The sequence below is a fragment of the Sphaeramia orbicularis genome, chromosome 7, assembly GCF_902148855.1.
Source record: "Sphaeramia orbicularis chromosome 7, fSphaOr1.1, whole genome shotgun sequence".
Classification (NCBI taxonomy): Eukaryota; Metazoa; Chordata; class Actinopteri; order Kurtiformes; family Apogonidae; genus Sphaeramia; species Sphaeramia orbicularis.
This window is the reverse complement of record NC_043963.1, coordinates 38682055-38708630: the sequence shown is the minus strand read 5'-3', so window position 1 is coordinate 38708630 and position 26576 is coordinate 38682055. Positions and strand designations below refer to the sequence as shown.

The window sequence follows — 26576 nt, the reverse complement described above, 5'->3', positions numbered from 1 at the left end:
ATATTCATATTTTTTGTTAAAGGAAAGACTGTAAATGTAAACGTTTTTGTGTAATTTTACTTTTTTTACACTAAAACAAAGAGACAAATTTACAGTTCTCATTATTTATAGATTATTATGATAGTATTTTACTGGTCTGATCCACTTTAGACTGAAATGACCTAAAATGATTTGAACATCCTTGATTGTTAATATCTTCAGTGTAATTTTTGCATTTTAAAAATTCATCCCAGGGGCCAGATTGAACCCTTTGGCGAGCCAAATTTGGCCCCCATGCCGCATGTTTGACACCTGTGATGTAGACAAATTAAAACAAACAAAAAAACAAAACTTCTCTATCTTTGTTATAAATAATGAATTGAGATAATGGTAGGCCTAGTGATAGGTATTAAGAAGGACTGGTGTCACTGCTTCAGAAATGAATAGATCAACGTGCTTGGATGAGAGGAATCAAGTTAGGGAAGGATATACACAAACAATAAAACCTTTTGATCATGATTTGTATGTGCATGTCTTTGTCTATTCTGTATTTGTTTGATTCTAACTTCCCCATTCATTTCAGATGGATGCCTGCCTGGGTCCTGTTTGTCAATCCTGTCACTGGATTGGCTGTCCTCCAACAACACACCTTGTTTGTATAAACCACACCAGACGGTAGCGGGGGTGCAGTTGTACGCCGACTAAGAATCTAACCAGGGTAGAAGCACCGGTTCGTTCACATATCATGGGATTTCATCATTTCAAACCGGAATGCAAAATGACGGCTTCTTTTTCCATTCGGATATGCCTTTTATGACTTTCCGTGCCTTGTATGTGCGCTGATAAGGAGGGATATCCTGGACCTGTAGCGGCTCCATGTCGAACTGATGTGTTTGTAATATATAATAAATTATAATAATAAAGGTGAGTGGTTGGGTTTAATACTAACTTTTATCTACGTGAGTTTACACAGTTATCATACACTGACTGGACGATAGTGGACGAAGCTAGCTCTGTTAATACGCATTTTGCTACTGATATTCACTTAAATTTCATTTTTAGCCAGACTTAATTGAGTTATTTTACTGTTTAACCACAATAACGTATAGTTATTCAGTATAGTCTAGTGCTTGAAGTAACTTGTTATTCATGCGGTGTTAGTTTAAACAAGCTAGTTATCATAGGTCATACATAATTTAACAGAAGGGCTAACCGTTGAGCTCCGTCATAACAACATACCTAACATGTACGGTAATACTCAACTTTTCAGCAGTTTATTTTATTTTAAGACTTATGGTCAGCTACTTCAGGAGTTGAAGTGGATAACACGAACAGTTTTCTGTAGTTTTATCTACGTGATATGGTAGCTATAGCAACATAATATCAAAACACTCTTCTCCTCTTAGCTATCCTTTTAACAAATAATGTCAAATTTAGATTTTTTCCCCCCATATAATTCGGCTTTTGCTTGTTTTTTTTTCATACACGGACACACCTGCCCTGTCAGTCATATGTTCCGTCAGGCTTTAACATAACCTTCAGAGGGTTTTAAGCAGAAAACTTTGTGCTCTATTCGGAGCATGAAGTCGAGGAGACCATGCTAATAATAGTGTGGGGGCCTGATCTATAATTATTTTCAGCTGTGGAAGCAGAGTGTAAATGTTGACAAAACAAAGTCTGTGTATTATTCCCATGCCCTGAACCAGGAGTAACCAGATTCAACTCTGCGGCTGTCATTTGAACTCTATTACTATTATTTGTCTCTGTCAGAGAATATTGTTGCCTATAAAGCTTTATTAGTGTAAATATAACCCTACATTCAGTGTTTGTGTGTATGCCCTGATACTAAGGGAATTTCTCTCTAAAAGCCTTTGCTTATGTCGACATGTCTGTAATTCCTGTTTAAGACCTTTAAATACTTATAATCATTATGTATCTTGCACCATCTCAGCCTCTATTATAAAGCGTTTGTCCTTTTACTCCATATTTTATGTCTTTGCCCTAATTGTTAATATGTTAAATTAAATAAGTCATTTTAAATAAATTCTGAGAGCAGGATCCTGATATTGGGTAACAGGGTGTTCCAAGGTTCCTGGAAAATAGAATACATTTTGGGATTGTGTTGGAGTTACATTACTAGAAAATAGAATAAAGTAATGTTAAACCTATCTACCGATTGATTAAACCAACGCAGGTCTAATTTCCTCAATATTGGACATCCATTGTTATTGCAAACATTATTTTCAGGAAGAAAGCACTGTCTATTTTGAGTCATATTGTATCTTTTCTCTCCTGAGTGTTAGATAAGTCTAGAAACTTCCACATTACTTGGGTACTGTACCTAATGGTGCGTTTGACTTTTTTCTGATATCAACAAACTATAACATGTAACAAGGTAATATTCAGTATATACAAACAATTTTGTTCAGTATTTGATGATGCCTTTTAACAACTGGATTAGGATATGAAATACATCTTTTTATATGTATGTAGTTGTGTATCAAAAATATTTTGTATTCAGTTACAATCACCAAAGTGGAAAATCATATACTTTTGAAGTTTCCATTTTCACTTTTGATAATGTTTCTTTTTTGTGACCAGGTGCTGAAGACAGAGAAGGGGGGGTTATGGTTGTGGAAAAGATCGTGCGCGTAAGCACGACTTCCGGAACATAGTTTCTGTGAGGCAGGAAACCATGAAACAATACACGGGCAAAGCACAACCCATAAAGCATGTAGATAAATGGCGAACAAATGCCTTTTTTAATTTGGTCATTGTTGTAAAAAATTAATTCAGTTGTGACCATGTTAAGCTTAATGAAGTACACTAAGCTCCAGACATTAAGAAACATGTGCCATGATAGAGGTAACCACAAAATAGAGTGATGCCCAGTGCATAACTTTATGAGGACATGTTTGTTGTAAGTTAACGCCACACATTTTGATCAATAGGTCATTTGGTAACACAACACAGATTAGAATACCAGCAGCATAGATAGATAGATAGATAGATAGATAGATAGATAGATAGATAGATAGAGAGAGAGAGAGAGAGAGAGAGAGAGAGAGAGAGAGAGAGACAGACAGACAGACAGACAGACAGACAGACAGACAGACAGACAGACTTTGTTGATCACAAACTGGGAAATTGTATTGCAGCAGCAGTATCACAGACAGCAAAAATAGAATATAAGATATGAGAAGATATGAGACTAACATAGAATACAAGAGCAAACACACTTTACATGATAAATTAGAACTATTTAAAAAATGGTAGAAAAACAGTAAGGTGCAACAGTAAACAATAATATGCGAAGTAAAGTGGAATTGTTAAGTAATATGGACAGTGAAGTGCAGAGTGGAAATATGTTTATGACTGGGTTTGAACATCAGGCAAGTTTATTGTACAATGAAATGATGCAGCAGGAAAGATTTATCAAGTTTAATACATGCCAAGAAGAACAAAACAGCTTTTTATGGCACTTAAACCATTCATCACAGACTTCGCTTCCACTAGTTGCTGTATCTGAGCCTACTGAAACATTTATTAACTATAAGATTAATTATTTACTGTTGTGCTGACTGAGTTACATACCAACATAATGACCCAGGTATCTCTTCTGTGTGTGTCTCTGTGCCCACATGTGTGAATTATAGGAAATGCGACGTCATTTGAAGAAGAAAACTGTTGCTTTGGCAGTGCTGCTTGTCATCGGGGGCTTGTACTTTGTTGGCCATTCAGACTTCCTCCTTGTTGTGAGTACACATACTGAACCACACTCATACACACAGAAAGAGCAGTCAGCCCACGTAATGAAAGGAATCATAGAGCATATTTAATGATAAAAATCAAACATCACTTGAGTATCATTAAATTTTGAGTACCAACCTGTTTCACAAACAGAAGTTTTCCTGTATTTCTGTTGCAGGGCCTGGGAAGGTCACAAGAACCAGTTCCAAATGAGTTAAAATGGCAAGCAGAAAGGCTGATTAGTAATGAGTCCTGGGTTGAACAAGGAGATTTCCTGCCTTTCAACATATCCTACCAGCTGCTTGCAGGAGCTCCATTTACTCAACAGAGTATGTAACATACTTTTTATTTCAATGTTCCAAAAGTTGTTGCAGAAACAAAGAAGAGTTTGGCTTTCCTCATTTTTGCCCACGGTTATTCAACTTCAGCCTGCAAGCATTTGTGTAATGTGTGTCACTTTGAAGACATGAATGAAAAGTTCAGGTAATGTTGTGAAATGTTCTCTCCATGTTGTATGGGTTTTGTCCAGGTCCTGTTTTCCCCCACTATTAGTATATGTGCCAAGTTGAATCTCCTTTTGAAATATAAAAAAAATGACCTAAATTATCATTACAGTGTTTAGAATAAAGAGCTCTAAAGGTGTACCAAAGATGCCAGTGTTATGGATTATAGAGACATGCAATGAGTCTATTCTCACTCGTGGGATGGGGATGTGTGTGAGCGCTAGAGGCAGTAGTGAATCACTCTACTGTTCGACAGTTCTGACCTTATTTGGATGATTCCAAACAGATCTTTAGTTCAGCTATTGACCACAAATTGTACAGAAAACTGAGGTGATTTGCAGTTTTACAGAGCTAGGCTAATAGAGCTATAATCAGCTGATGCAGAAAGTGAAGATTATTAGATACAGTGTTATTTTGAGTGCCTGTCAAAATAACCACCTTAGAGTTTTAGTTTGAAGAAAACTTGGTAAAACCATAATACAGATGTGTATAAACAATTAGCTTTATAACTTATTCAGTGACTGATACAGTCTGTGGGTACGTAGCTTGAATTTGTGGTTTTGGTAGTCGTAAGTGCATTCTGGTACATGGGCAGAGGATGGGGTTGAGGGGATAAGTCATCGAGACAATTCACTGATTGATGGATGAGGGGATGTTTAAACCAAATAGTAGCCATTTCTTGGCTGGAGGGATTAACTTGAGCTTTATGTATAGTAGCAGTGGAAACCCTGCATATGTTCCAAAAGAAATGTGTTTGGTTTAAGATGGGTAAAGTCAAAACTGACCATTTTCACTTCATTCAAAGTATTACTGCTCAGTTTATGTACAGAATAAACTGAATGTCTGCATACTTGTGCACTTTTCTCCTTTTTTAATTATTCTACTCAACAATACTAATTGATCTCATTTGCTTGCTCACTATTGTCCTCTACAGTAGTGTCCCTACATTAATTTGTCATTTATAGTCATTTACGGTAAATGCACACAGTCTGCGGAGGCGCTGGCTGCACATCAAAGACTTAATATGCATCACTCCTAAACCAAACAACCAGCTAAGAGCCTGTAAGTGCTATAGAGCAGTACTTAGAGGTTTTTTTGTCATTGTTGCAGATTGTTCATCTTCAAAAATTACACATTTTTTCCTTTTTTTCTCATTTCTGGCAGGGTTTCTTGCTGTTGGCCTTTCATCGGTGAAGAGGACAAAGGGGACCTATCTGATTTCAACTTTGCAGTCCCTGTTCTCCCAGTCATCTCCTGAGGAGCGCTCCTCCATGGTGGTGGTAGTGTTGCTGGCAGAGTTTGATGTCAGGTGGAGAGTATATACAACAAAAGAGATCAAAACAGCATTTTCTTCAGAGTTAGAACAAGGCCAACTGGTGGTTATACATGTTCCTGAGGAGTTTTACCCTCCTCTTACAGGTACAGCACTTGTGTCATTTGTGTTATTCAGAACTATGGCTTAAATGTTATTTTGAAACTTGAATGTTGTATGTCAAAAACATGATGGTTGGATAAGACTGACAAAACCAGCCAATCCAGGTGGAACAGTACTGCACATTTAGGCCTTACAACGCGGAGCCCTTTGTTTGCCCTTCACAAACCTAACGTTTAACTGTTCAGTGCATTTTGAGTGGATCCGAAACCTTTATTACCAAAAAAAGGACTCCCCTGAACTGAAGTGTGAACTGTCATAGACATGTCATATTTTACAGAGTGCAAAGAGGACAGAGATGGTATTAATAATGACTAAGTCTAAGAAAATGATGAATAAAACAATCTGTGCCTGAAAAAAGTGGGTCTGAAAAGTATAATTGTGAAATGTTACCATATAATAGTCCATTGTGCATCACTCTATTGATGATCCTACTGATCCTCACATCCTGAGTTTGAACATTCCAGTCAAAACCAAGATGCACCCAAGAATCGGAGAACCCAAGAAAATTATTGATTCATCACAGAATTGTTTAATTAAAAAGTTGAAAATACATCAATAATAGCTGTTGATGTTGTCCATAATAACAATAATGTAATGATAATAAGGTGAATTTTGCTGACTTCAAAACCACTGTGAAATAGTGTTATACACTGTATCTTTTTGTTTTATCTCTAGGTCTAAAGAGGAACTTCAATGATGCCCCAGACAGGGTGTCTTTCCGCTCCAAGCAGAACGTAGACTACTCATTTCTGATCCACTACAGTGCTGGACTTGGCAAGTACTACCTCCAGCTGGAAGATGACGTTTCCTCTGCAAAAAACTTCCTTAGTACTATTAAACTGCGCATTAATGAACAAAACACGAAGAAGACCACCTGGGCGATGTTGGAATTTTCGGTCCTTGGCTACATAGGGAAACTCTACAAATCAGCTCACCTTCCTCTTCTGGCCCGCTTCCTTTTCCTCTTTTACCAAGAAATGCCCTGTGATTGGTTAATGACCCACTTCCGTCTGGTCATGACACAGAAGGACACAATTCTGTTCAAACCCTCACTTTTCCAACACATGGGCACCTTCTCCTCTTTTCAAGGAACATACAACAAGCTAAAGGACAAGGACTTTGAGGAGGGGCTCTACTCAAATCCAGTAGCAGATGTTTACACCAATATGTCTACTTATCAGAAAAACTATCCCAAACTGGCCTGGGAGGCTGGGGAGGGATTTTTCTGGGGACGCTCCCCAGAGAAAGGGACTTACCTGACTGTTGTTTTCAAAGACCCTACAGTGGTGACAGGGATTTCAATAGAAACAGGCTCAGGTGGTAAAGACCTCCTGGAGGCAGCTCAGGTAGAGCTGGGCCATGATGTGATTGACAGTGGCAAAGAGGAGAAAACTTGTAAAACGTTCCAGTTGCTCGGGCAACTAGAGAACGGGAGGCTTGAGTTGCAGGGGATAGACAAGAAGCATGGCTCTGCTTCGTCCTGTTTGAGAATACTTGTTACAGCAGGACAGAAGGATTGGGTAATCATTAAAAAAATAAGAATCTCAACAAGTTAAGAAGGAATACACCTCCGCACTGGGGCTGTCCCTGACCAAAGATTTCCCTAGTTGCTAGTTCCATAGTTGACTAGATTTTTTTCATGTTGATTGATTTTTATTTAATAAATTCAAATATAAATTGGTCAATCTAAAAAAAACAAAATAAAAATTACCCATAGGTGTGAATGTGAGAGTGATTGGTTGTTCGTCTCTGTATGTCAGCCCTGTGATGAACTGGCGACTCGTCCAGGGTGTACCCCGCCTTTGCCCATAGGTAGCCGGAATGGGCTCCAGCACACCCTGTGACCCTAGTGCGGATAAAGCGGGTTCAGGAGATGAATGAATGAATGAAGTTCAAATATATCTTTTTATGAGGATAAGAAATATATTTGAGTTCCAAGCCTGTGAAACAATGTTAACTCTGTGTTACATCACAGAGAAATAAAAGAAACATTAATAAAAATGTTTGAAATGTTACTTTTATAGAGGAAGCAGCAGAAATAGTAATGTCTCTGAATGTCTGAACATTTTGTTAATTTATTTCAATCTCAGTTCTGTCATTTACATCACCATGAATGTGTTTACAGAGAGAAATGGACATTAGGTTAAACAGTAACTAAGATAATTTAATTTCCTCAGTTTCCATGAGCCTAATGGTCCATATGTATCTGTGTTATTGAATTGGAGCTGGCAGCCATGTTAAGTCATTAACATTAGGTAACGCATTTTGAATAATAAGCCATATTTGAGGTTTTTGCACTTCACTTTCTTGGGGAATTAGATAATAGGTCATGTAAACGATCATGTCCGTGGATGACTGAATGAGTGTTGTTTCCTGTGGAGTTTTGTTTGCCTGCAACCAACCAACCAAACAGGACTTTGTTGACTACAGATCTACTCCTTGACTAATATTTGGTCGGCTATGAGCGTTTTCCTACTACACACTAAGCCTACATGTGAAATTACTTTTCAGATAAATGTTCTGAGTCTGAGTATCTGGTTTGATCTGCTGAACCTTGCTTTGAGATTAAAGCATGTGATTTCTGTGCCTTAGAAATAGTTTCATTAATGTCTGTTCAATGAAACTGTGCAAACCTATTGAATGTTTGATTAAGCTCTGTCCTTTAAAAAAATCCTTCATAATGAAGCGATTCTCCAGAATATCAGCAGTATGCACACAATTCCTTGTGTTGAATATATTTGTATGAATAAAATTGCTGTGTTCACACAATGCTAAGTGTTCTTGTGTCTGTTAAGGAGTGACTGAAATTCATGTGATTTTTACTAAATACATTGAGTCATTTGTGCTGGTAACAGGGCTTCCTGTGTTGCAGTTGTGCTGTATTTTTCCAAGACAATAGGCCCGACTATTGTGAGAGACGGACATTTATAACAATTGTTGACTGAAAGACATGTTGCTGTGGCCCCACCTAGTACATTTACTTAATTACTAGTTGCATGGAAAATTCAAATTTGACTGGATTACTCGTGTTGGTCTTCTTGTTTTTGTCTCTGTTCAGATAATATTTGAGCTCATGGGTTCACTTCTTTCTGTGACATATTACTCATTGGTCTCCTCTTGCCAGTACCAGATCTACTGCTGGTTCCTTCTCTTGTAGCAGGCCTTGAAACTGGCTTCTCTTTAGCTGTGGAGAGCTGGCTCAGTGGTCTGTCTTCACCAGTAGCCTCAGCAGGTTTTATGCCTTCAGCAGTCTCAGAGACAGATCCATGTACTACTGCTTTGGAGTCCTGGGTTGAGTTTCTCTGGCCTCCAGTGGGGGGACGGTCCTGAGTTTCTGGCAGAACTTCAATTGCAGGCGGGGTCAAAGAGGACTGACCAGCACCATCCTGCTGATGTGTAAGACCAGACAACACGTTAATGTTATATTGTGTATATATAGTAGTAAACATTAATGCAATACTGTATAGACACAAAAACACCCAGTGCATATTCTTCATTATGTAACAGTTAAAAACTGAAATGAGAAAAAGCATGACAAGGAAACAAATGCAGAGCAGATATTATTAGGGACAGAAGGTCAGTGAACGCTCCAAGCACCATCCATGAACCAGGAATGACTAGATTTACTCTTCCTCTTCTTTCACCTTTGCGTAAATACAAATGCAAATTTGCTGCTGGTTCCCCTCAGGAAGCGAAGCCCAGCTAGGTCACATCTGCTTGGGTTAGGTTGTGTAAAAATTTACAGTCCTTTGAATATATGCAGAACAGAAAAGTAAATGATTTGCCATTCATAGGAGACAGGTGCCTAAAGATTATCTCTGTTTGATTTTTATTCAAATTTTTTCATTCCTTAACTTTTTTTTTTTTCTTTTAACAGTTTCTTAACTATTCAGATGAAGGGTCTGTACCTCCTGGCACTGACTGGTGACACTCAGCGATGATACAAGAATGAAAAAAATATTCTACCTTTTGATGTTTGTGTAACAGCAAAATGTAACAACTGCAAACTATGGCCTAACTGCTTGATATAATTAGATTTTTTCTTATCCTCTGACTCACCTTGTGGTTTGGTATCTTTTTAAGCTGTCATATCAGTGTTTTGTTGTTGTGGTGTGCTTTGAGGCTGATAGAAACAATGATAGCTAATTGTCCTGTCACACCCTTTAAACTTGAGGTTTTGAATGTGTGTGTTAACCTCAGATAACAGTCTCTGGTTCTAACCTGATGGCCAGCATCCTGGTCCTTGTCTGTGTTTTTGCTGCCCCTCTGTGGCTCAGAACTGCCAGTGTCAAAACCCCAGGATTTGAGTCTGTTGAGACCCTCCACTGAGCGGGCTGTGGGGCAGATGCGGTGGGCTGGGATACGAGCTGGTAGATCCCAGGTCCCTTTAAAGTCTGGCCAAGCACTGCCCTTCTGTAGCATAATATAAATATTTAAAAAAAAAGATGGTGTGAAGTCGCAGGTTCTATATTGACAGGTTATGGTCTTTTTAATAACTTGAGTACATTTCACAGTTTTTTGAGATTCTCCGAATATGAATTAATAAAACAGACAAGGAATAACCAGACATGTTATTACCTTGACCACTCCAGGGAGCAAATGACCTCTATCATTGGCAATGAAGGCTGTGTGACCCTCATGTGCAGTGGGTCTCTGCAAACACACAACCACAATGTGAGCTGAACCAAACCCACTCATCAGATTTTCAGATGACAATGCTACTCTTGCATCTATCACACAACGACATGAATTACAACCAGTGTGATACAGTAAGACAGAAGTGCTGATATAGGTTAACTACCTCTTTGAAGGGTTTAGACACACACCAGTTCTGCAGCCTCTGCGACTTGAATGCACTGTCATACTGAGAAAGGAAAGTGTTCGGTGTTATGTGAGAATATGTACAACATGTGAAACTCATTTCTTCCATCGGAAAGCAAAGTTTTACCTGGTTTGCAGAGTAACCGGACGACATTGTTGCATCTGTCTTCCTGTCTACAGCCTCCACCTCGGTTTGTGTGTACTGGTTGGCATAGCAACAGTCAAATGACCTCTTTCATCCTGGCCTTTTTTAAAAAAAAAATAAAATAAAAAATGCTTCAGCCACTGATTTTATGACTAAACAGGTCCTTAATCCTAATTTGTTTAAGGCACGCAGAAATGAAAAACAAAATGCTGACATTAAATTACAATAATGACAATAATTACGTGAACTGAACAAAAAGTTAACTTAGAATATTTCATTTTGTTTTCATTCATCATAAATCAGTGATCATTGTGGTATTTATTGTCATATTTTTGTTCGTGTTCTTAAAAAGCAATGTTTAAATATCACATTTACATCATATATAATATTTTTGACCCCCTTGCATCTTTGATTCAAAATCTGTATCTCTTTCACAACTTTCCCCCATAAACTGTACATTTGTGTACTTTGTGGTCGCTGTTAAAATGTTTTTCCTTTCCATTCTTTGATATTTTTTTTTAAACCGGAAATAGCTTTATTTTTATTCCGGTTTCGAGCTAACGTGCTTTGTAATGTGTAACCTATATGCTCCGAGTGTAACTTAGCTAAAGAGGCTTGATTAAAAAAAACAGCGAGTTCAGTTTTAATCGTATTTTGTACTTTATTTTGTTTTCCTAACATAACTGTGGTCACATGTGGTTAGGTGAGTGACCGGTGAGCTAGTATTTCATTCTCATGCTAATGTTAGCATAACTCAAGCTAATGTAGACAGTCGTTTGAAGTAGAACACTTGTAGCTCTCCTGCTGATGGTTCAGGAGGTATGGAGGGTCCGTCCTCACGTCTGTCTGAGGCCCGAGATGGAGCAGTGCAGCCGGCGGGAGGGAGGGATGCCAGCGGGGAAGTGGAGTCTGACTCTTCCCGGGACGTGAAAACACACTTTCGCGTGTGTCGGTTCATAATGGAGACAGGTAATCAGAGCTAAAGCCCACGGGTTACACAGTGGTACGGGCAAAACACCGTCTATTACTGTGGAATATGTTCATGTCTTTGTTTGGAACAAGCCACTGACTGCATAGAATTGAGTACTAAGTAAACATCTGTCAGTTTATCAGATTATGTCTGTTTTTCAGCTAACATTATAGCTTGTAATAACAGGGAAACCACAGGTGTTACAGGTAAGATTAATAAATGCTTTTTTCCATTTAGTTTCCTCAGAAGTTTCCAGGAAACGAGTATGCACGAGTGCAAGCCCTGAAGCTGATGCCTGAAACACTTGTAATGATGTTATGAGCAATACCAAGTCAAAATGAAAACAGTCTAGTTCTACCTTAATTTCTCTGTGTTAGCTACCCCAGCAGTGATCCAAAACAAAATGATAGTGAGCATCTTTGCATGTATTTACTCATGACAGAGTGATAAAGTTGGCAGTTGCTGGGGCTCAGCTGCTTAATGCTCTGCTTTCTCTGGTCAGGAGTGAAGCTGGGTATGCGCTCAGTGCCTGTGGCTACAGCCTGTGTGTTGTATCACCGTTTCTTTGAACGTGTGAACATCAGTTCCTATGAACCATACCTGGTGGCCATGAGCTGTGTGTACCTGGCTGGAAAAGTGGAGGAGCAGCACATAAGGACCCGGGACATTATCAACGTAAGCCACAGGTACAAAACATGGTTGAAATCAAATGCACCTGATTATTGCACACAAATGACTATAAATGCTGCAAGGAAGGGTTATTTTCATTATTAATCAACATGACAGCTTGTTTTTAAAGTATCTGATCACTCTTTAGGTTCAAATGAATAATAGGAAATTTACTTGTGTAGTTTAACAAATTTATTAAGTGTATTTCAATATTAATGTTCGCCAACATTTGCCATTGGACTTCCAATAAACATAGATAGATAGATAGATAGATAGATAGATAGATAGATAGATAGATAGATAGATAGATAGATAACACAGACATGTCAAACCTCAGAAAAATATGTTCATTATGCACCCTCTCATCTTTCTCTCGACAATAGCCCATACAGAGTTCAGGTCGGATGACTTGGCTGGCCAAGCAATACCGTGGTCAACAAACTATTTATGAGTGATTTTGATACTGTGGGCAGATGCCAAGTCCTGCTGGAAAAGAAAATCAGCATCTCCACAATATTTTGTCAGCAGACGGAAGCATGAAATGTGTTCTAAAGTCTCCTGGTAGACTGGTGTGTTGTGTGTCATATGAACAAAATCAAGTCATCAGTCTTCCAGTAGAGTGTATTGAACCAAACTGATGGATTCATTGTATTTATACTGCATATGGTTTATTAACTCAAAATTAAATATTAAAATCTTTTGAGGTGTCGTCTATAATTATCAGTATCAAAGAAATTTTTGAAAAATTTCACTTTACATATAATGAGTGTAGAATATATGCAATTTTCACTGTGGGAAATCACATTCCTCTTTCTTTTTTGGGGGGAATGTCTTGAGATGCACCTATCTAGTTACTGTAATGTCACAATGACATACAATATGAAAATGAAAGTTTTTGTCATATCACCTACCCCTACCATTGTGCATTTTATTTATTTTATTGTGGTTTTTATGCATTAATTTATTTTAATTGTTATGAAACACATCAATGCTTGGTGATAATACAAACAAATATGTAATAATAATGTAATAATCTGCATTTTTAGAGGTGAAAATGGCTCTACTCACAACTTCCTGTTTTGTCACCTTGATGATGAGTTGAACTTCTAGTAAAATACAAAATGTCTTTAAAAATACTATCACTAATCAGAGATGCTCATTCATTTTCCAGTGGGTCGAACAAAGGCATTTTACTCTTGCTCTGTTGACTCATAAGGAGCCATTAATTTTTACCTTGTAAAACCAGTGTCTCAAATGGTTTATTTGTCTCTCGGTTTGAATCCAAATTAACACCAGTGTCACAACAAAGGCTGCATAATAGCTCTTTTTGTAGGTGAGTGTAGGTTTAAGAGGCTTCAGGGCTCAAAATTGTACAATAAAAAAGAAAAAGCAGCAAAACTATTCTAAATATACTGCACATTCAAACCAATATTTTAGTTTCATGTGTGTCTGTCATAGGTGCTAAAGCTAGTACAAAAACTCAAACTAACCCTTTCTCATAAGTATCTTGTGATTCTGTGTGATGTGGATGTTCTTGAACTACAACTGCCTCACATCCACACTTACAAATTCTGCCACTTTTCAAAACAGCTTTTCCCTGCCTTTTCACATACAGTAGGTGGAGTTACATGCAGGGGTAAAGTTAAACTTTGGATGGATGAGTGACTGAATGATAAAACAAGGAAGATAATGTATGAGGACTGATGACTGATACCCCTGAATCAGAGATAAACTACAATATGTCTGTGTTAAAGTTGTGTTGGACCATTTTGACACATTCAGAACTTATGCCACTATACGAGGATTTTTTGCATGTTTGCTTCTGTCTCATCAAAGCAGTCACCTCAAATGCTCCCCTTCTCTTCCATCCCACCTTTCCTCTTTGCTTCTTTTCCTCCCTTGCAGGTATTTCAACAGTGGCAGTGCTCCTCTAGAATGTGACAAGGAGTTTTGGGACCTGAGGGACAGCGTAGTGCAGTGTGAGCTCCTCATCCTCCGACAGCTCAACTTCCATGTCTCCTTTGAACACCCTCACAAGGTAGGCCTGTGTGTGTGTGTGTTTTCCTGTCCTCCTGATTTAGTGTTGAGCCTTCCTGTCTGACTCTGTTACTGTCTTATGTTGTCATGGTTGTCCCAGTGTGTTTGTTTGTACAGTTGCTGAAAAAGTGGAAAAGGTGTTGTTAATGCTAAGTTGTAAATACTGTGCATACTTTTTCAGCTCGTACGATCTCGCTATTGATTTTATATTTAAACTTTATTAATTTTCGCACAGACCCCTGCCTTCACAAATTGTATTTAAACAGATGTAGATTTTGATGATGGCAATACATTAAAAAAATCTGGTGACAGGAACAAAATTAAAAGTTTTTCAAATACACCAGGTTTACTAGTTTGTTAAGATTCTACAATTAGTAAGTTAATTGGTAACAGGTAATAAAAGGAGCTTCTGCCAAAGGCTTCAGGCACTTTCATACCTACCTCATTTATCCAGATTTTGATCCAAATTTCCTGTCTCATTCTGGATCAAACTGAACCATGGTTCGATTCATTTACAGTATGAATCACTTTTGGGGATTTTGGAGCAATTGTATGTATTATCACAAAGAAATTAAAAATGAGCTGAATTAAGAACATGCTGATGTAATATCAGACACATGTCCATCTATAAACTATTCAGTGTCAAGTATACAGAGAGACAGAAAAATAACAATGACAGCATGGTGTAGGAAATTTTTTTGAGTGAGAACACAAATAACTAAGTCAGCTGTAATAACTGTATTACAGTTTTCCACTCTTTGACTTCACTGAATGATATTGTAACTTTTCTTTCTCTCCAGTACTTACTCCACTATCTGTTGTCGGTGAAGTCACTGGTCAACCGCCACGCTTGGTCTCGGACCCCTGTCGCAGAGACGTCCTGGGCATTGCTTAGAGACTGTTACCATGGAGCCATGTGTATCCGCCACGCACCCCAACATATTGCCATAGCAACGCTGTACCTGGCTCTTAACAGCTACGGAGTGGAACTGCCAGTTGGGGAGAAAGAGTGGTGGCAGGTGTGTGTGTTAGCTGCACATAATTATAGTATGAAGAAAGGACTCATCTAACTGTGCGTTCATATGAACAAGAGCAGGGGACCGGATCTAAACAGTCATCTAAGCATAAAATCCAACTAAAATCTGATTCAAATCCGTTGTACTGTATTTCATGCAGTTTTACTGATTTTAATTGGGATTATTTATCAGAGTAGTTGTGCTCAGTTATTTTTGTGTTTCTAGTGCTACATCTGAACAGACTGAGGACAGGTCCTACCTTTAAACGTGTGTGTTAAATTTACACTTAAAGATGTGTCAAGTCTGAAGCGGTTAGATAATTGATGCTTTCTTGTTTCTCTTCTCACTGTGGGAAGATGAGCCAAAGTTCAGACCAGGACAAATTGGTATCTCCACTTAATTGGATGGTAACAGCAGTATAGTGTAGTGTTTGTTTCTCTTTTAGGTGAGTATGTTTATACCTCATAGTATTGTGTCAGAGACAATTTTTACTCATATTTATTTTTTTATATATATTTTAAAATCTTTTATTCATTTTTTACATAAGCACTGTGTCACTCCACAAACACCTCGCTTGTTTCCACAAGTTTTGTTTTCTTCAGAATGTTTGTGTCATTTTACACTTTTGGCCTGATGTCTGTGCAGTACAAACATTGTATTTAATGATCAAATATGGTTTAGAAAAGACTTAAGAATTGATTTAGTAAACACTCAAAGTAGGAATTTTGTGTCTAGATGATGAATTCAAAGTCAGACAAGCTGCTGGAACAAAATAGAGATAGGACATTATCAGAGCTGGTATTCTTTTTTTATGATTATTTCATAGTGATAATTTTTTTCCCAGATATGCAATGTGCTGATGTGGCTCTGGTACTGTAGGGTCACTGTGGTCTAGAGCGATGTCCTGCTGACATCATTATCGGAATGGCTACACGTGACAACCAAGAGGCTGTCAACATCGATATGATAAAAGAGCGTCTCATCATTTTAATCCCACCACTCCAAGGTGAAAACTCCCAATACATACATCAGAATACTACTGCTACTAGAGATAATAATAATAATAATAATAATAATAATAACAACAGTAATAATAATCAATGTCATCCTTGAAGAAACCCATCAGTTGATCAACAAACTTCTGTGGTCCATCCAATAGTGTCTTGTTCTCATCAGGAGCATTACAGTGTCTCACCCCAGCACAAGGCATTAAATAAAATCTTAAATTGCATTAAATCTTAAAAGTATACCTTGTTGAAACCTGTTAAATCCTGTAAAATGCTCCTTGACAAACAAGATCTTTGTCTGTAATGTACAGTATGTGAACATGTAATCAGCAAAACCAGCATTTCACTTTTAAGATTCAGGGGCTGGGGTAAAAAAACAAACGAAAAAAAAAAAAAAAACTGCGGAATTTGATAATATGCACCTTCCTTTAGCAGTTCTCTCCTCTTGGTCCAAATCAAAAGACTAAATGGAAATAAAGATTGGATGGATTGGAAAAGAGATGAATAGAATAGAATAGAATAGAATAGAATAGAATAGAATAGAATAGAATAGAATAGAATAGAATAGAATAGAATAGATTATCTTTATTGTCATTGTACAAGTACAACAAAATTAAAAGTGCCATCCAATCTGTGTTTCATATAAAGCCTGCTATAAAAATGCAAATCTCCAGAAGCCTCTTTTCCAATCCTTCATGTCAAGACACAGATTAGAGTAGTAGAATTGGTTCATGTTGCATCTGATCTTGACAGAATCTGATCAGCCTTTGGTAATTACAGCTATCAGTCATGTTTTAACCTCCGTACTTGTCTGAACATACATGTGATTAGACAAAATCTGAGAATCACAAGGGACATTTCCTACAGCCTGAAAACCTAGTCAAAGAGTAGATGCAGAAGTTTCTTGTTCTAAGACCACTTCATTTATAATAACCTGAAGGACAATTATAGAAGTTATGCCCAGTGATACTAAAAACCTATCTAGCACTGCAGCTTTAATTGGATTAGGAATTTCTTAAATACATCATTTCAGAGCTCTAACTGGGCTGTTTTGTTTGCCTGTGCATGCTGGATAAGGTCACTGATAAAGCCTGAGGGGTTAGTTTGCGAAGCAGATTATGTTTGTTTTATTTGCCCATGGTAAGGTGTGTGTGATGCAGGGTTGCGTCTTCACAGAAGCAATGTCCCAGTTACTGGGTACAGTTTTCGTGGGAGTTTCTTTGCCACAAATGAATAATCCCTACAAAAACTTAGTAACCTCAATAAACATAGTAGGACTTTCATGCATATGCAGCGTCCGTTTTGTAACACGTGTGTATCTGTAGGTCATGACATACCCAAACAGTAGGTGCAGCAGTAGCTATGTTGGTCACTAATGCTTTAGGTGTCCTCCTGCCTTTGGCTTCACATCTACCATTCAAGTGTGAGGTTCCATCACTGGATTGTGGGCGCAATTACAGTTTCCCATTGTGAAACATTTTTAGCAATGATGTTTCTTTTATTATTTCTCTTTTTAAAAAAGTTCATCTATCCAAATGCAAATGGAAAAAGTCTGAATTTGTTATGAGTTTCCACTTCAGTTCTTGAGGCAATAAAATCTAGGTCATTTGAAATGATGTGTAGACCTTTGATGTCCCCTGTTTATTGAGGCCAGGTGTGGAGCTAAAATCTCTCTTGTGTGTCTGTGTGTGTAGGTTCTATGTGAGGATGTGACCAGAGCTGACATAGACGCTGTGATCTCAGACCTTCTCCAGTTGTACGACATGGAAGCCAAGTGTATCTGAAGGACATAACCTTAGATCTGAACACAGGAGATGCATAACAACTGTCTTGTCTGTCGTGTGTGTGTATAGTATCTACATATGATTTAATGTGTCTGTGTGGCATGTGCCTGTGCATGTGTGAACACCATATCTGGGTTCAGGTGCATTTGTATATTTGTGTGTGTGTGTGTGTGTGTGTGTGTGTGTGTGTGTGTGTGTTAGCAAGCGAGGAACAGTTTGTGTTGCCCCAGTTAGTCTTTGAGGTGTGACAAAAACACATCTGCACTACCGATCCCTGCCACCTTGGGGAGACATTTCTTGCTTTCTGGTTTCCAATCCCTGGGCCCTGCAGAATGCTGATGTGCTCTGGAATACATCATCAGCACCGGCCCTCTTGAAAAACATCCCAGCTCTCAGCACCAGCCAGCCTTTCATATTCCACACAGACAAGATTACAAATTGATTTAACACTCCTCACCCAGTTTTTGAGGACATAATAAAAATAATCTCAGTCAATAATTGTCAGAAAGATGGTGTGATTCCCAAGACATGGGAATGTTGACCTCTGTCATAACTTTATTGAACACCAACGTCATCCCAACTCATTGGTCCAGTGGGATAATTTGATCCAACTAATGTATGTAGTTGAGTTTATGATCGTTATAAGAATCCAGAGCATCTCAAAATTAGCTTTTCATAACTGGATACCAGTTTTCTCTATAATAAAACATAAACCAAAAAATAAATAACACCTCTGTTATCATTATTAGTAGAAGATTCTGAAGTCCTGTAATTGGATTTATGACATTCATCATGAGCAGTTACTGTTAATGTATACAAATGATTATTTTTTTTATAAAAAGAGGTCTCACCATCCACATGTAGGTTTTGTACTAGTCTTGCTTTGTGTTAATCTGTCCTCCATAGTTTTGGCTAGTTATGATTTTTTTTTTGTCCCAACCCATACATCTAGTTTTCTTTGTCAGCAACAAGAGTTAGTCAAAAACCTAAAAATCTGAACTAGCCCATCTGTGAATATATCAGTGTGAAATATTGTGACAGCCCACGGATAAAAGCCCATATAGCCTAGGGGTAGCTTCAATTCTGTAATACAGTTGGCTCAAGTATGTGAGTGTTAAGGTTATTTCAGGACTCCTTGTTCTGACTTTTAATAGTCACGTTGGGGAGAAACAGTAACACTAGAATGAAAGCTCAGCTCATCTCTAGTGTGAGAAAGGAGTTTGACTTTTTCACATCAGCCTGTTAATATAATGTGAAAGTTTACTTGATGTGTTTTGAAGTCCTGTTTTTTTGTTTATTTTTACTGTACAGAACTTCAGACTTGATATGTGTCAAATGGGAATAAAGACAGATTTTTGTATTCTTACCCATTTTTTGTGTTTTTGTTTTAAAATCTTAAGTGTGTTTTTTGTACAGGAGAGAGGAGTCGTAGTCACATGATCAGCACTGACACATCTGAGTCTCCATTTCTATCTTATCCTCCCTCCTTGCTTTCCTCATGCATTCTGTCTCTGTTCATGGGACAAGAGACATTGCGTGCATCCCAATAGCGTCACGTGTTGTACAGTATCCCTCTTTCTGACATATCCTCTCTGTGTTCATCTGTCACTCATGCAACTCTTTTTTTCCCCCCCCTCTTCCTCATCTTGCTGCTGGGGAAAAATCTGGCTTGGCCTTTTTCAAGCTGCTCCTCTTTTGACTCCTGTCACCCCATCTCCACCTTTTTTCTATCTCTATATTCTTTGTGCTCTCCTTCACTCTTTCTTTCTTGCTCATTTTTTCCTCTTCGCTTCCATGCTACCTTTTCTCCCAGTTTCCTTATTTCTCTCCTCTCTCTGTCTCCACCCTTTTCCTTCCTTTTTTCCCCCTTTCTCTCCTCCCTCTGTCTCCCTAATGTTATATTAATAATGGAGAGGGTGCGTGTTCAGCCAGACTCCATGAATTAACCATCAGATGGGAAAGAGAACTGAGGGAAGGAGTCGGACGAGTAGGGAAAAAGAGAATGACATGGATAGATGAGAGATGGAGAGGGGTACAAAATGAGGAAAACATAGGAGATGGAGGCAAAAGAAAAGCTATGGATGGAGTTTGAGAGCAGAAAATGCCAAGTGAAGGAGTGGAGCTCATGCATCTTTGAATTTCACTTCAGCATTTTCCAGCCTTTTCTGATCGCCTCTGTGCTGTATGCCTCCGATCTGCTTACACATCACTTCAGCTTTAACTGTGGGCTTGAGGGGAAGTCAGAAGGTCACACACGCGACCAGCTGTGTGTGTGTAGATGTCTCTGTGTGCATGTGTGTTTATTTTGAAATGACAGTTTGGGATGTTAATACTATATCAGGCCTGCAGTCTAGGAGCTGAGTGCCCTTGAACTGATAAAAGCTCTGCATCCTTCAGCCTCAGATCTATTAGACATCAACCAAGCGCCCCTAAACGCTCTAAATGCCTAATGCATAGACAATAGATTTAAGAGATCAGGTGCTGGGGTATGTGTGTGTGAGTCTGTGTGTGTGCACTCTGAGCAAGAGGTGGAGCAAAGAGCGGTTTGCATGATTCATCATCCATGTAAACAAAGGTGAAAAGATAGATGGAGCAGTAGATAGACAGCGCTGTCAATCCAACTGTCAAAAGTCTATCATGAGCATTACAGATGTGCTACGTCATTGTGCTAGTTATACAAACACAGACTGTTGCAGACAGTGCACATCCACAGCTTCATGCTTCAGTAACACTGAATCTTGCTATCTAAAATATTACTAAACATGTGACATTTACAATTATCTTACCTTATGTTAGTCCCAAGGGTCAAATCACAGCAACATCTCACAAAATACATTTTGACATTAACCACAGCGTTTTACATAATGCAGCATTTCAGAAAAAATGGCACAAGTCTGATCTTGTCACTCATATGTGTCACTGAACAGCATAAATCATATATAATCACATTTTTTTCAATTGTCGTCAGGGTTACATCCATATGTGGCCATAGTCTGAACAATCAAGATCAGAATTCATGTGATTTTTACATCACGGTATTGAGATTTGTCACAAGGAGGTCACTGAAGTAACTATAATTTTCCAGTGAGTTCAAAATGACAGATAATACTCACACTATATTATATTTTATTCACAAGTAAAGTTTGCAATTTGGTATAAGATGCATAGACAATATGAATGGGTAAACTTCTGATCTGAACAATAAATCTGGACTGAGCATCAGCTGGCAGTGTGAATGTAGGACATGATGACACAAAAGATAGGACACAAGTAGGACTGCAACTAAGAAGTATTTTCAATTTCATTTGTCAGATATTTTCATATTAATTCTTTGATCCATAAAATGTCAAAAACATTGAAAAATGACATCCTCAGTTTCTTGTTTGGTCTACAATCCAAAGACCTTCCCTGTCATAGAGGACGAAAGAAACCAGAAATAATCAAAATGAACAACCTGGAATTAGAGAATTTTGATTTTTTTTTTTTTTTTTTTTTTTTTTTTTAGAATTAGAATAGATACTGATTAATTCAACAGCAGATAAGTGATCAACCTTGACAGGACCCAAGTTCAGTAACAGTTCAATGTAATTTCCTGTTTCTATCCATTAAGTAAATGCTGAATGGGATAGTGTCGCATCCAGTCACAGACAAGACACATTGATCCACTCTTTGTGTAATCTGAAATGTCATGATGTGTGAAATATGGGTGTGTTTCCTGAAAAGTTCATCTGTTTTGTGAATTTTTTTGTTGTGCTTTGTGAACTGTTGTGTTTTGACCCTCAGGGCTTCCATACATATTTTACACCAGTGGAAGCAAAAGGGCTGAGATCTCTACAACATGGATATTCAGGTTTTTGAGTACACAAGTCAGGGTTTTTCAGTTTAGTACACATTAACCCATAAACACCCAGAACTACTTTTGTGACAGTTCCCAAATCAATTTTTCTCTATAGTTAACCTTTCTTCAGTGATTTATCACCACAGATTGGAATATTATCCTCCTTATTTTATTTTATTTTTTTTTGTGTGTGTGTGTAAATCATGTTTTGTTTTTTGTTTTTTGTTTTTGAAAAGGTGACTTATTCAACAAAGATGTCAATAACTGAACAGAAAAACAAGTGTCTCCATCCACTGTGTTTCCATGTTCACTATGGAGCTTCTGAACATCCAAATGGGTCATATCTGTTGACTATGAAAAGATGACAAACTGCATTTTACACCAATTATTTACATGTATTGATAGGATTAGTGCATCAACAGGTATTCAACAGTTTAGATCAGTAGATGATTTTTGAGTTTTTATGGGTTAAATTGCTGCTAAATATACACAACTGTTATGATTAATTACTGTGCAGATTAAAAGACAATGCCGTATACTAAAGTATGAAGCTGAGTTTTTGTATTATGTGATTTATGTGCCTGAAGTTGCATCAGATAAAATAAGAAGGCCGTACTAGGTCTTCCACATAAAATCACCCTTTACATCATCCAGCGCAGTGCTTCTCCACCCAGAACACTGACATGATGGCTGCTTGAGTGTGTTCAATAGTGATTTAATTTAGGGTGTTGGCAGTGGGACTGGCACCATGAGAAAAGCTTTACACTGACTAGGCTTATTCTTCAGATAATATATCCTGTACTGTGAGCTCCTTCTGTCGGCCTTTTCAAGGTTTTATAAATGCCTCACTGCATAAATTTAGAATAGCTGAGGTGAAGATGGGGGTATTGTGTGCTTTAACCTCTCTCTGTGTTCCTTAACTACAAGTGTTGGACTGTATGGATGTGGGAGCAAAATAAAAACTGAGGAATGTGAGGAATAATTACCTACAGGTCTTCTTTCAGTAATTAAAATGAACCATAGAATGTTTTTGCAGTGTGAATAATGAATGAGCCATAACTGTATCTGATAACATTTTGGCCTTGTAAATTGTAAGAGACATACAGGTGCGGAAAAAATGATTAGACCATCAAAAGTCATCAAAAACAATGGTTATACAATCAGGTACTAACTCCTGTGTGTATCATGTGACTAAAACAGACAGAAGCGAAAACATGGATTTTTGGCAGTACAAATCCATAGCTATTGATGTAAGAACTTAAGTGATTTTGGTTATTATCAAGAAAACATGGAAAATGGATAGATACCAGCTCTTAAATTAAACTCTTATGAGCTTTTTTTTTTTTTTTGTTATCATTATATTTGTCCTAACAAATGTACCTTTAGTTGTACCAGGCATTAAAATGAACAAGAAATTGAAGAAAACAAGGGGTGGTCTAATATTTTTTTCCTCAATTGTATTTAACTTTAAAGGACATAGAGGGTGTCCACAAAATCTCTTTACAATTGAAAAAAATTATTACAAAAGCAACTGATGAGACATGTTAATCAGATTTATTCTATGTTTAGGGGCCAGGTGTATTTTTATTTGTTATTTTGGGTATTGTGCACATTTGTGGCAATAGGTGACAGTATCTGTTCAGGCCTGTGATTTGTCTATATAATCAGGTGGGTTAATCAGTGCAGGTGCACACGCTGGGGAAGCCCTGCGGTTTTTGGCTGTGCCATGGCATGTAACACTGGAGGTCAAAGTATTGTATTATTGTGTATTGAGTACTGGATAAAACTGTTTGTTTCCTACGACCACATCGTCAGCTCCCTGATAAAACCTGGTAAGTGACATTTTTGGTTGGGAATAAAAACCTGCTATCTCCCCTATTATCATATTCAAATTTCAGTCTCCTTTGAAAGCTGTTTACATTCCAACATAAGTACTAACATTAAAGGAACAGATATTTTTTTGTCATATTTCACAGTTTCCTGTTATATAAAAAGTTTTTTGTTTCTCCTGTAAAATTTGCCAAAAGTCACATTGCAGGTTTTATCAAGAAGCCGACCATATGTAATAAATCAGCAACGAAGGAAAGGAAATGTTTGGACATTTCCTGTGTTGGCGCACTTACACCTGCACCTGTACACTAGCACAGGTACAAGCCCTTCAGACCAGTGTTCGCAGAGGAACAAAGGAAGCCGTCTGTACTCAGTGGTTACCAAAGTTTGAATGTGGGATGTTGGATCATACTGTATGCAATCGAATCATTGGTTCATTTTTCTCCAATGAGAAATCAGTTACTACAAATGTTTACCTTGACCTTTTGACTGAATATGTAGCACCACAACTGGAACCAGATGGTGCACCACCACATAGGGGACTGCATGTTGGTGGGTTCCTAAATCAAACTTTTCCAGACCAGTGGATTGGAAGGGATGGTCCAATTCCCTGGATGCCTCATTCACCAGATATCACTGCCCTGGACTTCTTTCTAAAGGGTTATGTTAAAGATATCATGTATCAGACAATGATATGAGACATCAGTGACCTGAAGCAAAACATCACTGATGTTATTGACACCATTGATGAGGCTATGATGCAGACAACATGGAAACAAATCCAGTACCGTCTGGATGTGCTTCATGTAACTAATAGAGGTATATTAAATGAGGCAAAAAAAAAACTTCAGTATCTACTTTTCATTTTGTAATCATTTCTACAGATTTGTTTATTCATTTGCTTTTGAAATAAATGTGTTAAAATGTAAAGAGACTTAATGGACACACTGGAAATTGATCAAGATCATGGGTTCAATATAATAATTATAAATTAATATGGAACAGATAAGACAGACAAAAGAATTATTCAGGACTGTAAAAACAAACCAAGTCCACATGCTTCTCAAAGCCTTCACACTAACAATAAATTGAACATAAATGATTTAATAATGCTTTATTCTTCTGCCCAACTACATTTTAGAAGGAATTATTGCTATTTTAAGAGCAGAGCTGTAGTTGTATTGTAAAACGTACATGTTACTATGTATACGTTAAGTTTTTAAGAGCTTACAGTTTTGTTTTCTGTGTTTGTGAACACAGGTCTTCAACTCTCTTGGGTCAACTGTCTGGATGTTTTCTTAAATAATCTCACACATACACTCATTCAGAATATCCCAGAGGCTTTCATGGTCTTTTATCCTGGTCTTTGTCCAGATGATCCCATATCACTTCTACAGTCTTCTTCTGAAATGCATGACCGCACATATGTATTTCTCACCCATGGTATTAATATATGTACAACTGGAATATACAGCAAATATGTACACTGTATTAAAAAGAAAACTGCATTTCAGAACCAAAAATATGAATATTACGGAAGCTACATGGGATAATCTGGACAGAGAAAAAGTTTTAAAGTATTTTTTTGTCTAAGAAACTTATTCTGGCTAAGAACACCCTTTCTTTCATTTTTACTTCTTTCTTTCTTTCTTTCTTTCTTTCTTTCTTTCTTTCTTTTTTGCTGCTGTACTTTTACACTCAATGCTTCCCCATTTTGACTTTATTTTGTTAAATAAATAATGACATGATGGATTCTGTTGTGTTTTGTTATACACTCTTACAATCATTTTAGAACTTGGTAAAAGGACCAGCTGATTTGTTATTGTTTCCTGATGTAAAATCATATTTCAAAGGTGTACTTTCTTTTTCTCATGACTAAACAAAGTTGTGTCTTCTCTAAAACATAAACAATATTCTGATGACTGTGCACTGAGGACATGACCAAATTGAATGCATAAATTAAAAAAAATGTAAAATACAAAACAGTATTGTAAATGTCTTATTTCTGTTTAAGTGATGCAGTAGACCCTACATTACATTAAATATTAGCCTTTAGTTATAATAATAATAATAATAATAATAATAATAATAATAATAATAATAATATATGGATCATTTTATAAAAATGTGACTGAAGTATATTAAGTACTTCTGTTTGCTGCATTATATTTCTGACTATCCATTAGTTGTACATTCACTCCTCAAAACTACTTTACACAATCAACAGAGTGGGGGAAGAAATATTTTTTCCTGTTTTGCTCATTAATAACAATACATAATTACTCATATCTGTACTTGGTTGTCAAAAACAATATTCTGACGAGCTTTGTAACCTGACAAAGACTCCTATTTTTAGATTGGTTCATGTTTTTGTAGTCAAGATGTTTAAAAGGAGAGGGAAGAAATTTTGTGTTTATTTGTAGAAATAATAAAACAAATGAGTACTCATCCACAAAGAAGGTATGTCTGATTGTTTGCATGTGCCTCTGGGAGATGGTGTGGAACAGTTAAAGATAAGAAGAGGAGCAGATAAAATCAGCAACAAAGCTTTTTGTCAAGATGTGTGTGTATATATGTGTGTGTGCTTGGGCAAGTCTGTGGTCCATCTCCCTGCAGTGTAGAGGATATCTATTAATAAGTTCATCTGATTCATCTATAAATACATTTCTCCTCTTTCTCCTCACACTGGTTCGCTGCATAACAAGCTTTGACGGTAGCCAGTTGGGTATAGCCATGCATGCGAAGGGGGATGTGTATGTGTGTTTGGGGGCCGGTGTGTATCTATGTGTGCG

General features: G+C 37.5%; 3 protein-coding genes across 5 annotated transcripts; 2 read left to right on the top strand and 1 right to left on the bottom strand.

The window, feature by feature from the left end:
- The first annotated feature begins 562 nt into the window (after positions 1–562).
- On the top strand, positions 563–13945 carry LOC115421938 (alpha-1,3-mannosyl-glycoprotein 4-beta-N-acetylglucosaminyltransferase C-like). 3 transcript variants are annotated; one of them, XR_003935764.1, is made up of 6 exons: positions 565–903; positions 3636–3734; positions 3908–4058; positions 5397–5651; positions 6343–7557; positions 13935–13945. XR_003935764.1 is itself a non-coding variant. In XM_030137951.1 (5 exons), the coding sequence occupies exons 2-5, from the start codon at positions 3639–3641 to the stop codon at positions 7221–7223; spliced, it is 1380 nt and encodes a 459-aa protein (XP_029993811.1). In that variant the 5' UTR covers positions 563–903; positions 3636–3638; the 3' UTR covers positions 7224–8434. The 3 variants fall into 3 exon arrangements, 2 of the variants coding, with proteins under 2 accessions (XP_029993811.1, XP_029993810.1); XM_030137951.1 differs by lacking the exon at positions 13935–13945 and having other exon boundaries at positions 563–903; positions 3636–3731; positions 6343–8434; XM_030137950.1 differs by lacking the exon at positions 13935–13945 and having other exon boundaries at positions 6343–8434.
- cfap126 (cilia and flagella associated protein 126) lies at positions 7439–10642 on the bottom strand. The gene is made up of 5 exons (XM_030138827.1): positions 10616–10642; positions 10469–10531; positions 10246–10320; positions 9889–10080; positions 7439–9056 (listed from the first exon to the last, which is right to left on the bottom strand). Exons 1-5 carry the CDS (start codon positions 10640–10642, stop codon positions 8739–8741), a joined length of 675 nt encoding a protein of 224 aa, XP_029994687.1. The 3' UTR covers positions 7439–8738.
- On the top strand, positions 11174–19482 carry ccnq (cyclin Q). The gene is made up of 5 exons (XM_030137953.1): positions 11174–11602; positions 12106–12289; positions 14178–14310; positions 15110–15328; positions 18027–19482. Exons 1-5 carry the CDS (start codon positions 11455–11457, stop codon positions 18114–18116), a joined length of 774 nt encoding a protein of 257 aa, XP_029993813.1. The 5' UTR covers positions 11174–11454; the 3' UTR covers positions 18117–19482.
- The last annotated feature ends 7094 nt before the right edge of the window (positions 19483–26576 follow it).